Source organism: Oncorhynchus nerka, unplaced genomic scaffold (assembly GCF_034236695.1).
Source record: "Oncorhynchus nerka isolate Pitt River unplaced genomic scaffold, Oner_Uvic_2.0 unplaced_scaffold_1631, whole genome shotgun sequence".
In the NCBI taxonomy this organism is placed as follows: Eukaryota; Metazoa; Chordata; class Actinopteri; order Salmoniformes; family Salmonidae; genus Oncorhynchus; species Oncorhynchus nerka.
In genome coordinates, this window is record NW_027039689.1 from 10,001 (window position 1) to 24,927 (window position 14,927).

At 43.7% G+C, this 14,927-nt stretch overlaps 1 protein-coding gene across 1 annotated transcript in view; it reads right to left on the minus strand.

Annotated features, from left to right (window-relative positions):
* Positions 1 to 14,927, minus strand: part of LOC135568306 (A disintegrin and metalloproteinase with thrombospondin motifs 3-like) — a gene marked incomplete at its 3' end in the record, with an annotated part of 17,689 nt that overhangs the window by 2,097 nt on the left and 665 nt on the right. The window contains exons 2-4 of the mRNA XM_065015194.1: positions 9,361 to 9,533; positions 4,794 to 4,927; positions 611 to 734 (exon numbers count right to left, since the gene is read on the minus strand). Of these exons, the coding sequence (XP_064871266.1) occupies positions 611 to 734; positions 4,794 to 4,927; positions 9,361 to 9,533 (431 nt within the window). The remainder of the gene's footprint in view (positions 1 to 610; positions 735 to 4,793; positions 4,928 to 9,360; positions 9,534 to 14,927) is intronic.

Here is a 14,927-nt window from a genome sequence, read left to right on the forward strand (position 1 = left end):
GTGTTTTGTGTTTAGTCTGTGTACATGTCAAGGGCTGTAGCTGGGTGAACACGGGGTGACTAAAATAGTGTGTCGTGAATTCACCTGCCGGCGACTCTTATCAAGAGTCATCAACTGAGAATTCATAACACAGTATGACGCACATCACACTCTTAGAACCAAGGCTTCCAAAAGGGTTCTTCAGCTGTCCCCATAGGAGAAACCTTTATGGTTCCAGGTAGAACCCTTTTTGAGTTCCAGGTAGAACCCTTTTTGAGTTCCAGGTAGAACTATTTTTGGATTCCACGTAGAACCCTGTGTGGAAAGGGTTCTACATGGAACTCAAAAGGGTTCTTCAGCTGTCCCCATAGGAGAAACCTTTACGGTTCCAGGTAGAACCCTTATTGAGTTCCAGGTAGAACCCTTTTTGAGTTCCAGGTAGAACTATTTTTGGATTCCATGTAGAACCCTGTGTGGAAAGGGTTCTACATGGAACTCAAAAGGGTTCTGCCTAAGAATGTCAGAGAGGATTTTAGGGCTTTCAAGCTGTAATATCAAGTATTGATTGATAAATGAAATAACACATAATGTTCTGAAGTGTGGTTTCACCCTGGTGACGGCCCAATCTTACCTGTTTTCTTTGGTATCTTGGTGAGGGTCAGTTTGACAGTGCGACAGTGGGAGTTGTCCCCACCACAGACTCCACACTTGTCTTCTTGTTTGTACGAGCCAACCTCTTTGTCGCAGCCCACATGCTGGGAGAGAGAAGGGCACAGTCAGTCAATCAACCAAGGGGAGGCCCCCTTTAGGCTGTCTGATTTTTACACTGACTGAGATTAGGCTGGGGGACGCTCAGTCTAGGCTGGGGGAGGCTCCTTCTAGGCTGTCTGATTTTTACACTGACTGAGATTAGGCTGGGGGACGCTCAGTCTAGGTTGGGGGAGGGTCCTTCTAGGCTGGGGGAGGCTCAGTCTAGGCTGGGGGAGGCTCAGTCTAGGCTGGGGAAGGCTCCTTCTAGGCTGGGGGAGGCTCCTTCTAGGCTGGGGGAGGCTCCTTCTAGGCTGGGGGAGGCTCAGTCTAGGCTGGGGGAGGCTCCTTCTAGGCTGGGGGAGGCTCAGTCTAGGCTGGGGGAGGCTCAGTCTAGGCTGGGGGAGGCTCCTTCTAGGCTGGGGGAGGCTCAGTCTAGGCTGGGGGAGGCTCAGTCTAGGCTGGGGGAGGCTCCTTCTAGGCTGGGGGAGGCTCAGTCTAGGCTGGGGGAGGCTCCTTCTAGGCTGGGGGAGGCTCAGTCTAGGCTGGGGGAGGCTCCTTCTAGGCCGTCTGACTTGCAGTGGAACACTACTCTCCAGACTTCTGCTATAGAAGCGATACCAATCTATCCAAGACACAGATTGGTAAAAGAGACATAACATATGTTGAATCTGGCCCCTCAATCTACAAACGTTTTGGTCTGGTCTGGAAAATGCCAACATCTGTTATGGTATCTAACCTCCAATCAAAACATTAAGTAGACTTCATGGAAAGACAGAGGGGGAGAGAGAGAGAAACAGAGAGAGAGAGACAGAGAGAGAGAGAAACAGATAGACAGAGAGAGAGAGACAGAGAGAGAGAGAGAGAAACAGAGAGAGAGAGAGAGAAATAGAGAGTGAGGCACTGAAGCCCCTGTAGATAGAGAGAGGTACAGATAGAGAGAGGTACAGATAGAGAGAGGTATAGATAGAGAGAGGTATAGATAGAGAGGTATAGATAGAGAGGTATAGATAGAGAGAGGTATAGATAGAGAGGTATAGATAGAGAGAGGTATAGATAGAGGTATAGATAGAGAGGTATAGATAGAGAGAGGTATAGATAGAGAGGTATAGATAGAGAGAGGTATAGATAGAGAGAGGTATAGATAGAGAGGTGTAGATAGAGAGGTGTAGATAGAGAGAGGTACAGATAGAGAGGTATAGATAGAGAAGTATAGATAGAGAGGTATAGATAGAAAGGTATAGATAGTGAGGTGTAGATAGAGAGGTATAGATAGTGAGGTATAGATAGAGAGAGGTACAGATAGAGAGGTATAGATAGAGAAGTATAGATAGAAAGGTATAGATAGAGAGGTATAGATAGAGAGGTGTAGATAGAGAGGTATAGATAGTGAGGTATAGATAGAGAGAGGTACAGATAGAGCGGTATAGATAGAGAGGTATAGATAGTGAGGTGCAGATAGAGGTACAGATAGAGAGGTGTAGATAGAGGTATAGATAGAGGTACAGATAGAGAGGTACAGATAGAGAGGTATAGATAGAGAGGTATAGATAGTGAGGTATAGATAGAGAGGTATATATAGAGAGGTATAGATAGTTAGGTATAGATAGAGAGGAATCGATAGAGAGAGGTATAGATAGATAGAGGTATAGATAGAGAGGTATAGATAGAGAGAGGTACAGATAGAGAGGTGTAGATAGAGAGAGGTATAGATAGAGAGGTATAGATAGAGAGAGGTATAGATAGAGAGGTATAGATAGAGAGAGGTACAGATAGAGAGAGGTATAGATAGAGAGGTATAGATAGAGAGAGGTACAGATAGAGAGGTATAGATAGAGAGGTATAGATAGAGAGAGGTACAGATAGAGAGAGGTACAGATAGAGAGAGGTATAGATAGAGAGGTATAGATAGAGAGAGGTATAGATAGAGAGAGGTACAGATAGAGAGAGGTACAGATAGAGAGAGGTACAGATAGAGAGAGGTACAGATAGAGAGGTATAGATAGAGAGGTACAGATAGAGAGGTATAGATAGAGAGAGGTACAGATAGAGAGGTATAGATAGAGAGGTATAGATAGAGAGGTATAGATAGAGAGAGGTACAGATAGAGAGAGGTACAGATAGAGAGGTATAGATAGAGAGAGGTACAGATAGAGAGGTATAGATAGAGAGGTATAGATAGAGAGGTATAGATAGAGAGGTATAGATAGAGAGGTACAGATAGAGAGGTATAGATAGAGAGGTACAGATAGAGAGGTATAGATAGAGAGGTACAGATAGAGAGGTATAGATAGAGAGGTATAGATAGAGAGGTATAGATAGAGAGAGGTACAGGTAGAGAGGTATATATAGAGAGAGGTATAGATAGAGAGAGGTACAGATAGAGAGAGGTATAGATAGATAGAGGTACAGATAGAGAGGTGTAGAGAGAGAGGTATAGATAGAGAGGTATAGATAGAGAGAGGTACAGATAGAGAGAGGTACAGATAGAGAGAGGTATAGATAGAGAGGTATAGATAGAGAGAGGTACAGATAGAGAGAGGTATAGATAGATAGAGGTACAGATAGAGAGGTGTAGAGAGAGAGGTATAGATAGAGAGGTATAGATAGAGAGGTACAGATAGAGAGGTACAGATAGAGAGAGGTATAGATAGAGAGGTATAGATAGAGAGAGGTATAGATAGAGAGAGGTACAGATAGAGAGAGGTACAGATAGAGAGAGGTACAGATAGAGAGAGGTACAGATAGAGAGGTATAGATAGAGAGGTACAGATAGAGAGGTATAGATAGAGAGAGGTACAGATAGAGAGGTATAGATAGAGAGGTATAGATAGAGAGGTATAGATAGAGAGAGGTACAGATAGAGAGAGGTACAGATAGAGAGGTATAGATAGAGAGAGGTACAGATAGAGAGGTATAGATAGAGAGGTATAGATAGAGAGGTATAGATAGAGAGGTATAGATAGAGAGGTACAGATAGAGAGGTATAGATAGAGAGGTACAGATAGAGAGGTATAGATAGAGAGGTACAGATAGAGAGGTATAGATAGAGAGGTATAGATAGAGAGGTATAGATAGAGAGAGGTACAGGTAGAGAGGTATATATAGAGAGAGGTATAGATAGAGAGAGGTACAGATAGAGAGAGGTATAGATAGATAGAGGTACAGATAGAGAGGTGTAGAGAGAGAGGTATAGATAGAGAGGTATAGATAGAGAGGTATAGATATAGAGAGGTATAGATAGAGAGGTATAGATAGAGAGAGGTACAGATAGAGAGGTGTAGAGAGAGAGGTATAGATAGAGAGGTATAGATAGAGACGCATAGATACAAAGGTATAGATAGAGAGGTACAGGTAGAGAGGTATAGATAGAGAGAGGTACATATAGAGAGAGGTACAGATAGAGAGGTATAGATAGAGAGAGGTACAGGTAGAGAGGTATAGATAGAGAGGTACAGATAGAGAGGTATAGATAGAGAGAGGTACAGGTAGAGAGGTATATATAGAGAGAGGTATAGATAGAGAGAGGTATAGAGAGAGAGATATAGATAGAGAGGTATAGATAGAGAGGTCTAGATAGAGAGAGGTATAGATAGAGAGAGGTATAGATAGAGAGAGGGATAGAGAGAGAGATATAGATAGAGAGGTATAGATAGAGAGGTCTAGATAGAGAGAGGTATAGATAGAGAGAGGTATAGATAGAGAGAGGGATAGAGAGAGAGGTATAGATAGAGAGATATAGATAGAGAGGTATAGATAGAGAGGTATAGATAGAGAGAGGTATAGATAGAGAGATATAGATAGAGAGGTATAGATAGAGAGGTATAGATAGAGAGAGGTATAGAGAGAGAGGTATAGAGAGAGAGGTATAGATAGAGAGGTATAGATAGAGAGGTGTAGATAGAGAGGTATAGATAGAGAGATGTACAGATAGAGAGAGGTATAGATAGAGATAGGTATAGATAGATAGAGGTGTAGATAGAGAGAGGTATAGATAGAGAGGTATAGATAGAGAGAGGTATAGATAGAGAGAGGTATAGATAGAGAGATAGCTATACTGTACATACCAGACATTCCCCCCGGGTGCAGACACTGAAAGGGTCTGTGTAGCTGCACCGCGTCCCATCATGCATCACCTGGTTCATGACCACCACCTCACCGGTCTCTTTGGACTGACAGCTCAACTCACACTTGTGAGCCTCTACACGGGTGAAGATCAATCAATCAATCCAATGTATTTTATAAAGCCCTTTTTACATCAGCAGTTGTCACAAAGTGCTTCTCAGAATGTGGCTAGTAAAACTCCCTAGAGGATACCCAGTCTAAGATACCAGAGAGAAAGTAGGGCAGAGGCAGAAGCACTGTGGCTAGTAAAACTCCCTAGAGGATACCCAGTCTAAGATACCAGAGAGAAAGTAATGCAGAGGCAGAAGCACTGTGGCTAGTAAAACTCCCTAGAGGATACCCAGTCTAAGATACCAGAGAGAAAGTAATGCAGAGGCAGAAGCACTGTGGCTAGTAAAAGTCCCTAGAGGATACCCAGTCTAAGATACCAGAGGGAAAGCAACGCAGAAGCACTGTGGCTAGTAAAACTCCCTAGAGGATACCCAGTCTAAGATACCAGAGAGAAAGCAATGCAGAGAGGCAGAAGCACTGTGGCTAGTAAAACTCCCTAGAGGATACCCAGTCTAAGATACCAGAGAGAAAGTAGGGCAGAGGCAAAAGCACTGTGGCTAGTAAAACTCCCTAGAGGATACCCAGTCTAAGATACCAGAGAGAAAGCAACGCAGAGGCAGAAGCACTGTGGCTAGTAAAACTCCCTAGAGGATACCCAGTCTAAGATACCAGAGAGAAAGTAGGGCAGAGGCAGAAGCACTGTGGCTAGTAAAACTCCCTAGAGGATACCCAGTCTAAGATACCAGAGAGAAAGTAATGCAGAGGCACCGTGGCTAGTAAAACTCCCTAGAGGATACCCAGTCTAAGATACCAGAGAGAAAGTAATGCAGAAGCACTGTGGCTAGTAAAACTCCCTAGAGGATACCCAGTCTAAGATACCAGAGAGAAAGTAATGCAGAGGCAGAAACACTGTGGCTAGTAAAACTCCCTAGAGGATACCCAGTCTAAGATACCAGAGAGAAAGTAATGCAGAGGCAGAAACACTGTGGCTAGTAAAACTCCCTAGAGGATACCCAGTCTAAGATACCAGAGAGAAAGTAATACAGAGGCAGAAGCACTGTGGCTAGTAAAACTCCCTAGAGGATACCCAGTCTAAGATACCAGAGGGAAAGCAACGCAGAAGCACTGTGGCTAGTAAAACTCCCTAGAGGATACCCAGTCTAAGATACCAGAGAGAAAGTAATGCAGAGGCAGAAGCACTGTGGCTAGTAAAACTCCCTAGAGGATACCCAGTCTAAGATACCAGAGAGAAAGTAATGCAGAGGCAGAACCACTGTGGCTAGTAAAACTCCCTAGAGGATACCCAGTCTAAGATACCAGAGAGAAAGCAATGCAGAGGTAGAAGCACTGTGGCTAGTAAAACTCCCTAGAGGATACCTAGTCTAAGATACCAGAGAGAAAGCAATGCAGAGAGGCAGAAGCACTGTGGCTAGTAAAACTCCCTAGAGGATACCCAGTCTAATATACCAGAGAGAAAGTAATGCAGAGGCACTGTGGCTAGTAAAACTCCCTAGAGGATACCCAGTCTAAGATACCAGAGAGAAAGTAATGCAGAGGCAGAAGCACTGTGGCTAGTAAAACTCCCTAGAGGATACCTAGTCTAAGATACCGGAGAGAAAGTAATGCAGAAGCACTGTGGCTAGTAAAACTCCCTAGAGGATACCCAGTCTAAGATACCAGAGAGAAAGTAATACAGAGGCAGAAGCACTGTGGCTAGTAAAACTCCCTAGAGGATACCCAGTCTAAGATACCAGAGGGAAAGCAACGCAGAAGCACTGTGGCTAGTAAAACTCCCTAGAGGATACCCAGTCTAAGATACCAGAGAGAAAGTAAGGCAGAGATAGATGCACTGTGGCTAGTAAAACTCCCCAGAGAAAGAAAACAAAATGAACACATACTTTAGTCCAGACTGAGGGAAGATAAACTAAATAAATGACAAGAGAAAGTTTGTATGTGAGATTGCATGGCTATGTCCTCGATTTTGTACACCTGTGTGTGGCTGAAATAGCAGAATCCACTAATTTGAAAGAGTGTCCACATACTTTTGCATATATATATATATGAGTCTCTCCCTCCCATCCATCTTCTATGTCTCTCATTGTTACAGTCATATTGTTCTTATTGTTGGTACCATGCAGCAGCTCTCTGCGTTCTGCACATCTCATTGTTACAGTCATATTGTTGGTACCATGCAGCAGCTCTCTGCGTTCTGCACATCTCATTGTTACAGTCATATTGTTGGTACCATGCAGCAGCTCTCTGCGTTCTGCACATCTCATTGCTACAGTCATATTGTTCTTATTGTTGGTACCATGCAGCAGCTCTCTGTGTTCTGCACATCTCATTGTTACAGTCATATTGTTCTTATTGTTGGTACCATGTAGCAGCTCTCTGCGTTCTGCACATCTCATTGTTACAGTCATATTGTTCTTATTGTTGGTACCATGCAGCAGCTCTCTGCGTTCTGCACATCTCATTGTTACAGTCATATTGTTGGTACCATGCAGCAGCTCTCTGCGTTCTGCACATCTCATTGTTACAGTCATATTGTTCTTATTGTTCGTACCATGCAGCAGCTCTCTGCGTTCTGCACATCTCATTGCTACAGTCATATTGTTCTTATTGTTGGTACCATGTAGCAGCTCTCTGCGTTCTGCACATCTCATTGCTACAGTCATATTGTTCTTATTGTTGGTACCATGTAGCAGCTCTCTGCGTTCTGCACATCTCATTGTTACAGTCATATTGTTCTTATTGTTGGTACCATGCAGCAGCTCTCTGCGTTCTGCACATCTCATTGTTACAGTCATATTGTTGGTACCATGCAGCAGCTCTCTGCGTTCTGCACATCTCATTGTTACAGTCATATTGTTCGTACCATGCAGCAACTCTCTGCGTTCTGCACATCTCATTGTTACAGTCATATTGTTCTTATTGTTGGTACCATGCAGCAGCTCTCTGCGTTCTGCACATCTCATTGTTACAGTCATATTGTTCTTATTGTTGGTACCATGCAGCAGCTCTCTGCGTTCTGCACATCTCTTTGTTACAGTCATATTGTTGGTACCATGCAGCAGCTCTCTGCGTTCTGCACATCTCATTGTTACAGTCATATTGTTGGTACCATGCAGCAGCTCTCTGCGTTCTGCACATCTCATTGTTACAGTCATATTGTTCTTATTGTTGGTACCATGTAGCAGCTCTCTGCGTTCTGCACATCTCATTGCTACAGTCATATTGTTCTTATTGTTCGTACCATGTAGCAGCTCTCTGCGTTCTGCACATCTCATTGCTACAGTCATATTGTTCTTATTGTTCGTACCATGTAGCAGCTCTCTGCGTTCTGCACATCTCATTGTTACAGTCATATTGTTCTTATTGTTCGTACCATGCAGCAGCTCTCTGCGTTCTGCACATCTCATTGTTACAGTCATATTGTTGGTACCATGCAGCAGCTCTCTGCGTTCTGCACATCTCATTGTTACAGTCATATTGTTGGTACCATGCAGCAGCTCTCTGCGTTCTGCACATCTCATTGTTACAGTCATATTGTTCTTATTGTTGGTACCATGCAGCAGCTCTCTGCGTTCTGCACATCTCATTGTTACAGTCATATTGTTGGTACCATGCAGCAGCTCTCTGCGTTCTGCACATCTCATTGTTACAGTCATATTGTTCTTATTGTTGGTACCATGCAGCAGCTCTCTGCGTTCTGCACATCTCATTGCTACAGTCATATTGTTCTTATTGTTGGTACCATGCAGCAGCTCTCTGCGTTCTGCACATCTCATTGTTACAGTCATATTGTTCTTATTGTTGGTACCATGTAGCAGCTCTCTGCGTTCTGCACATCTCATTGTTACAGTCATATTGTTGGTACCATGCAGCAGCTCTCTGCGTTCTGCACATCTCATTGCTACAGTCATATTGTTGGTACCATGCAGCAGCTCTCTGCGTTCTGCACATCTCATTGTTACAGTCATATTGAGTTAAAGAAAAACGTATTGTAAATGTATAAAAACGTATTTGGTTGATTTATTATTGCTTATAAGATATGTAATTAATATAGAAATGATTATTATTGTATGGAAACTGTGCTATTATGGTTAATGTGTATTAGAATCCTTTTATTGCTAATAGCGACCCCTAGTGGACATTATGGATTCACCTTTTAGAACGGCAGGGCTTCATCAATCAAGCCAATACTTTACAATGTGGAAATATCCAAAATGGCACCCTAATCCCTAAACAGTGCACTACTCTTGACCAGAGTCCTGATCACAATTAGTGCACCATCTAGGGAATAGGGTTCGATTTGTGATGCAGCCATTGACATTTTGAGTTTCTTTACTGTAAGTTTAACATTACTCACTACAACCCATTTGACCTTTTGACCTTGGTCTAAAATAGCGCACTAAAAGGCGTAGTGTTCCATGTGGGAAGCAGGCTGTGTCCTACCATCTGGGTGTTCGTAAGGTAGCCAGGTGTGCTTGGTGTTCTTGTGATATTTGTTGCTCCTCTGGACACACTGTTGAGCGCGGAAGTCTTCGTAGGGTCCGACACACTCCTCCATGTTACACATCTGGTAATCGAAGGTGGACCCGGGGCAATCCCGACCGCCGTACGCAGGCCTGGAGACAGGGGGCGACAACACGGAAACAATAAACAAACAACCCAGTAATCAACACCTAGTGTGTATCCCAAATAGCACCCTGTTCTCTATGGACCCAGGTCAAAAGTAGTGCAGTGAATAGAGTGCAATTTGGGATACATCCCAGGAGGGCCTGTCGTTCAGTGATTAGATCCATTTAACTGTAATGTGGATCAGGGTAGAACTGGGCCTGTCGTTCAGGTTCAGTGATTAGATCTATTTAACTGTAATGTGGATCAGGGTAGAACTGGGCCTGTCGTTCAGGTTCAGTGATTAGTTCCATTAGACTGTAATGTGGATCAGGGTAGAACTGGGCCTGTCGTTCAGGTTCAGTGATTAGATCCATTTAACTGTAATGTGGATCAGGGTAGAACTGGGCCTGTCGTTCAGTGATTAGTTCCATTAGACTGTAATGTGGATCAGGGTAGAACTGGGCCTGTCGTTCAGGTTCAGTGATTAGTTCCATTAGACTGTAATGTGGATCAGGGTAGAACTGGGCCTGTCGTTCAGGTTCAGTGATTAGATCTATTTAACTGTAATGTGGATCAGGGTAGAACTGGGCCTGTCATTCAGTGATTAGTTCCATTAGACTGTAATGTGGATCAGGGTAGAACTGGGCCTGTCGTTCAGGTTCAGTGATTAGATCTATTTAACTGTAATGTGGATCAGGGTAGAACTGGGCCTGTCATCCAGGTTCAGTGATTAGTTCCATTAGACTGTAATGTGGATCAGGGTAGAACTGGGCCTGTCGTTCAGGTTCAGATCTATTTAACTGTAATGTGGATCAGGGTAGAACTGGGCCTGTCGTTCAGGTTCAGTGATTAGAACTATTTAACTGTAATGTGGATCAGGGTAGAACTGGGCCTGTCATCCAGGTTCAGTGATTAGTTCCATTAGACTGTAATGTGGATCAGGGTAGAACTGGGCCTGTCGTTAAGTGATTAGTTCCATTAGACTGTAATGTGGATCAGGGTAGAACTGGGCCTGTCGTTCAGGTTCAGTGATTTGTTTAATTTAACTGTAATGTGGATCAGGGTAGAACTGGGCCTGTCGTTCAGGTTCAGTGATTAGTTCCATTAGACTGTAATGTGGATCAGGGTAGAACTGGGCCTGTCGTTCAGGTTCAGTGATTAGTTCCATTAGACTGTAATGTGGATCAGGGTAGAACTGGGCCTGTCGTTCAGGTTCAGTGATTAGTTTAATTTAACTGTAATGTGGATCAGGGTAGAACTGGGCCTGTCGTTCAGTGATTAGATCTATTTAACTGTAATGTGGATCAGGGTAGAACTGGGCCTGTCGTTCAGTGATTAGATCCATTTAACTGTAATGTGGATCAGGGTAGAACTGGGCCTGTCGTTCAGGTTCAGTGATTAGTTTAATTTAACTGTAATGTGGATCAGGGTAGAACTGGGCCTGTCGTTCAGTGATTAGATCCATTTAACTGTAATGTGGATCAGGGTAGAACTGGGCCTGTCGTTCAGGTTCAGTGATTAGTTCCATTAGACTGTAATGTGGATCAGGGTAGAACTGGGCCTGTCATTCAGGTTCAGTGATCAGATCCATTTAACTGTAATGTGGATCAGGGTAGAACTGGGCCTGTCGTTCAGTGATTAGTTCCATTAGACTGTAATGTGGATCAGGGTAGAACTGGGCCTGTCGTTCAGGTTCAGTGATTAGTTCCATTAGACTGTAATGTGGATCAGGGTAGAACTGGGCCTGTCGTTCAGGTTCAGTGATTAGATCCATTAGACTGTAATGTGGATCAGGGTAGAACTGGGCCTGTCGTTCAGTGATTAGTTCCATTAGACTGTAATGTGGATCAGGGTAGAACTGGGCCTGTCGTTCAGTGATTAGTTCCATTAGACTGTAATGTGGATCAGGGTAGAACTGGGCCTGTCGTTCAGTGATTAGTTCCATTAGACTGTAATGTGGATCAGGGTAGAACTGGGCCTGTCGTTCAGGTTCAGTGATTAGTTTAATTTAACTGTAATGTGGATCAGGGTAGAACTGGGCCTGTCGTTCAGGTTCAGTGATTAGTTCCATTAGACTGTAATGTGGATCAGGGTAGAACTGGGCCTGTCGTTCAGTGATTAGTTCCATTAGACTGTAATGTGGATCAGGGTAGAACTGGGCCTGTCGTTCAGGTTCAGTGATTAGTTTAATTTAACTGTAATGTGGATCAGGGTAGAACTGGGCCTGTCGTTCAGGTTCAGTGATTAGATCTATTTAACTGTAATGTGGATCAGAGTAGAACTGGGCCTGTCGTTAAGTGATTAGATCCATTTAACTGTAATGTGGATCAGGGTAGAACTGGGCCTGTCGTCCAGGTTCAGTGATTAGTTCCATTAGACTGTAATGTGGATCAGGGTAGAACTGGGCCTGTCGTCCAGGTTCAGTGATTAGATCTATTTAACTGTAATGTGGATCAGGGTAGAACTGGGCCTGTCGTTCAGATTCAGTGATTAGTTCCATTAGACTGTAATGTGGATCAGGGTAGAACTGGGCCTGTCGTTCAGTGATTAGATCCATTAGACTGTAATGTGGATCAGGGTAGAACTGGGCCCGTCGTTCAGTGATTAGATCCATTTAACTGTAATGTGGATCAGGGTAGAACTGGGCCTGTCGTCCAGGTTCAGTGATTAGTTCCATTAGACTGTAATGTGGATCAGGGTAGAACTGGGCCTGTCGTCCAGGTTCAGTGATTAGTTCCATTAGACTGTAATGTGGATCAGGGTAGAACTGGGCCTGTCGTTCAGTGATTAGATCCATTTAACTGTAATGTGGATCAGGGTAGAACTGGGCCTGTCGTTCAGGTTCAGTGATTAGTTTAATTTAACTGTAATGTGGATCAGGGTAGAACTGGGCCTGTCGTTCAGTGATTAGATCCATTTAACTGTAATGTGGATCAGGGTAGAACTGGGCCTGTCGTTCAGGTTCAGTGATTAGTTCCATTAGACTGTAATGTGGATCAGGGTAGAATTGGGCCTGTCATTCAGGTTCAGTGATCAGATCCATTTAACTGTAATGTGGATCAGGGTAGAACTGGGCCTGTCGTTCAGTGATTAGTTCCATTAGACTGTAATGTGGATCAGGGTAGAACTGGGCCTGTCGTTCAGGTTCAGTGATTAGTTCCATTAGACTGTAATGTGGATCAGGGTAGAACTGGGCCTGTCGTTCAGGTTCAGTGATTAGATCCATTAGACTGTAATGTGGATCAGGGTAGAACTGGGCCTGTCGTTCAGTGATTAGTTCCATTAGACTGTAATGTGGATCAGGGTAGAACTGGGCCTGTCGTTCAGTGATTAGTTCCATTAGACTGTAATGTGGATCAGGGTAGAACTGGGCCTGTCGTTCAGTGATTAGTTCCATTAGACTGTAATGTGGATCAGGGTAGAACTGGGCCTGTCGTTCAGGTTCAGTGATTAGTTTAATTTAACTGTAATGTGGATCAGGGTAGAACTGGGCCTGTCGTTCAGGTTCAGTGATTAGTTCCATTAGACTGTAATGTGGATCAGGGTAGAACTGGGCCTGTCGTTCAGTGATTAGTTCCATTAGACTGTAATGTGGATCAGGGTAGAACTGGGCCTGTCGTTCAGGTTCAGTGATTAGTTTAATTTAACTGTAATGTGGATCAGGGTAGAACTGGGCCTGTCGTTCAGGTTCAGTGATTAGATCTATTTAACTGTAATGTGGATCAGAGTAGAACTGGGCCTGTCGTTAAGTGATTAGATCCATTTAACTGTAATGTGGATCAGGGTAGAACTGGGCCTGTCGTCCAGGTTCAGTGATTAGTTCCATTAGACTGTAATGTGGATCAGGGTAGAACTGGGCCTGTCGTCCAGGTTCAGTGATTAGATCTATTTAACTGTAATGTGGATCAGGGTAGAACTGGGCCTGTCGTTCAGATTCAGTGATTAGTTCCATTAGACTGTAATGTGGATCAGGGTAGAACTGGGCCTGTCGTTCAGTGATTAGATCCATTAGACTGTAATGTGGATCAGGGTAGAACTGGGCCCGTCGTTCAGTGATTAGATCCATTTAACTGTAATGTGGATCAGGGTAGAACTGGGCCTGTCGTCCAGGTTCAGTGATTAGTTCCATTAGACTGTAATGTGGATCAGGGTAGAACTGGGCCTGTCGTCCAGGTTCAGTGATTAGTTCCATTAGACTGTAATGTGGATCAGGGTAGAACTGGGCCTGTCGTTCAGATTCAGTGATTAGTTCCATTAGACTGTAATGTGGATCAGGGTAGAACTGGGCCTGTCGTTCAGGTTCAGTGATTAGTTTAATTTAACTGTAATGTGGATCAGGGTAGAACTGGGCCTGTCGTTCAGTGATTAGATCTATTTAACTGTAATGTGTATCAGGGTAGAACTGGGCCTGTCATTCAGGTTCAGTGATCAGATCTATTTAACTGTAATGTGGATCAGGGTAGAACTGGGCCTGTCATCCAGGTTCAGTGATTAGTTCCATTAGACTGTAATGTGGATCAGGGTAGAACTGGGCCTGTCGTTAAGTGATTAGATCCATTTAACTGTAATGTGGATCAGGGTAGAACTGGGCCTGTCGTTCAGTGATTAGATCCATTTAACTGTAATGTGGATCAGGGTAGAACTGGGCCTGTCATTCAGGTTCAGTGATTAGATCCATTTAACTGTAATGTGGATCAGGGTAGAACTGGGCCTGTCGTCCAGGTTCAGTGATTAGATCCATTTAACTGTAATGTGGATCAGGGTAGAACTGGGCCTGTCGTTCAGGTTCAGTGATTAGTTCCATTAGACTGTAATGTGGATCAGAGTAGAACTGGGCCTGTCGTTCAGGTTCAGTGATTAGTTCCATTTAACTGTAATGTGGATCAGGGTAGAACTGGGCCTGTCGTTCAGTGATTAGATCCATTTAACTGTAATGTGGATCAGGGTAGAACTGGGCCTGTCGTTCAGGTTCAGTGATTAGATCCATTTAACTGTAATGTGGATCAGGGTAGAACTGGGCCTGTCGTTCAGGTTCAGTGATTAGATCCATTTAACTGTAATGTGGATCAGGGTAGAACTGGGCCTGTCGTCCAGGTTCAGTGATTAGATCCATTTAACTAGATCTGAGATCTGAGTCTCTAGTGAGGGTCATGATGTAGTACACTGGGTTCATTATTATATAGGTGACACGTACTCACATACAGTATACGCATAACGTCACACACACACACACACACACACACACACACACACACACACACACACACAAATATCCAAGGAAAGTTCAGCGTAAAGAAACACATGATCCCCCTCGGCTTTCCTTCAGACATCCTCTGACACGTCTCTGACTAAACAGACCAAGTATCTGTCGACTACATGTCACATTATGTGTATGAGTTATA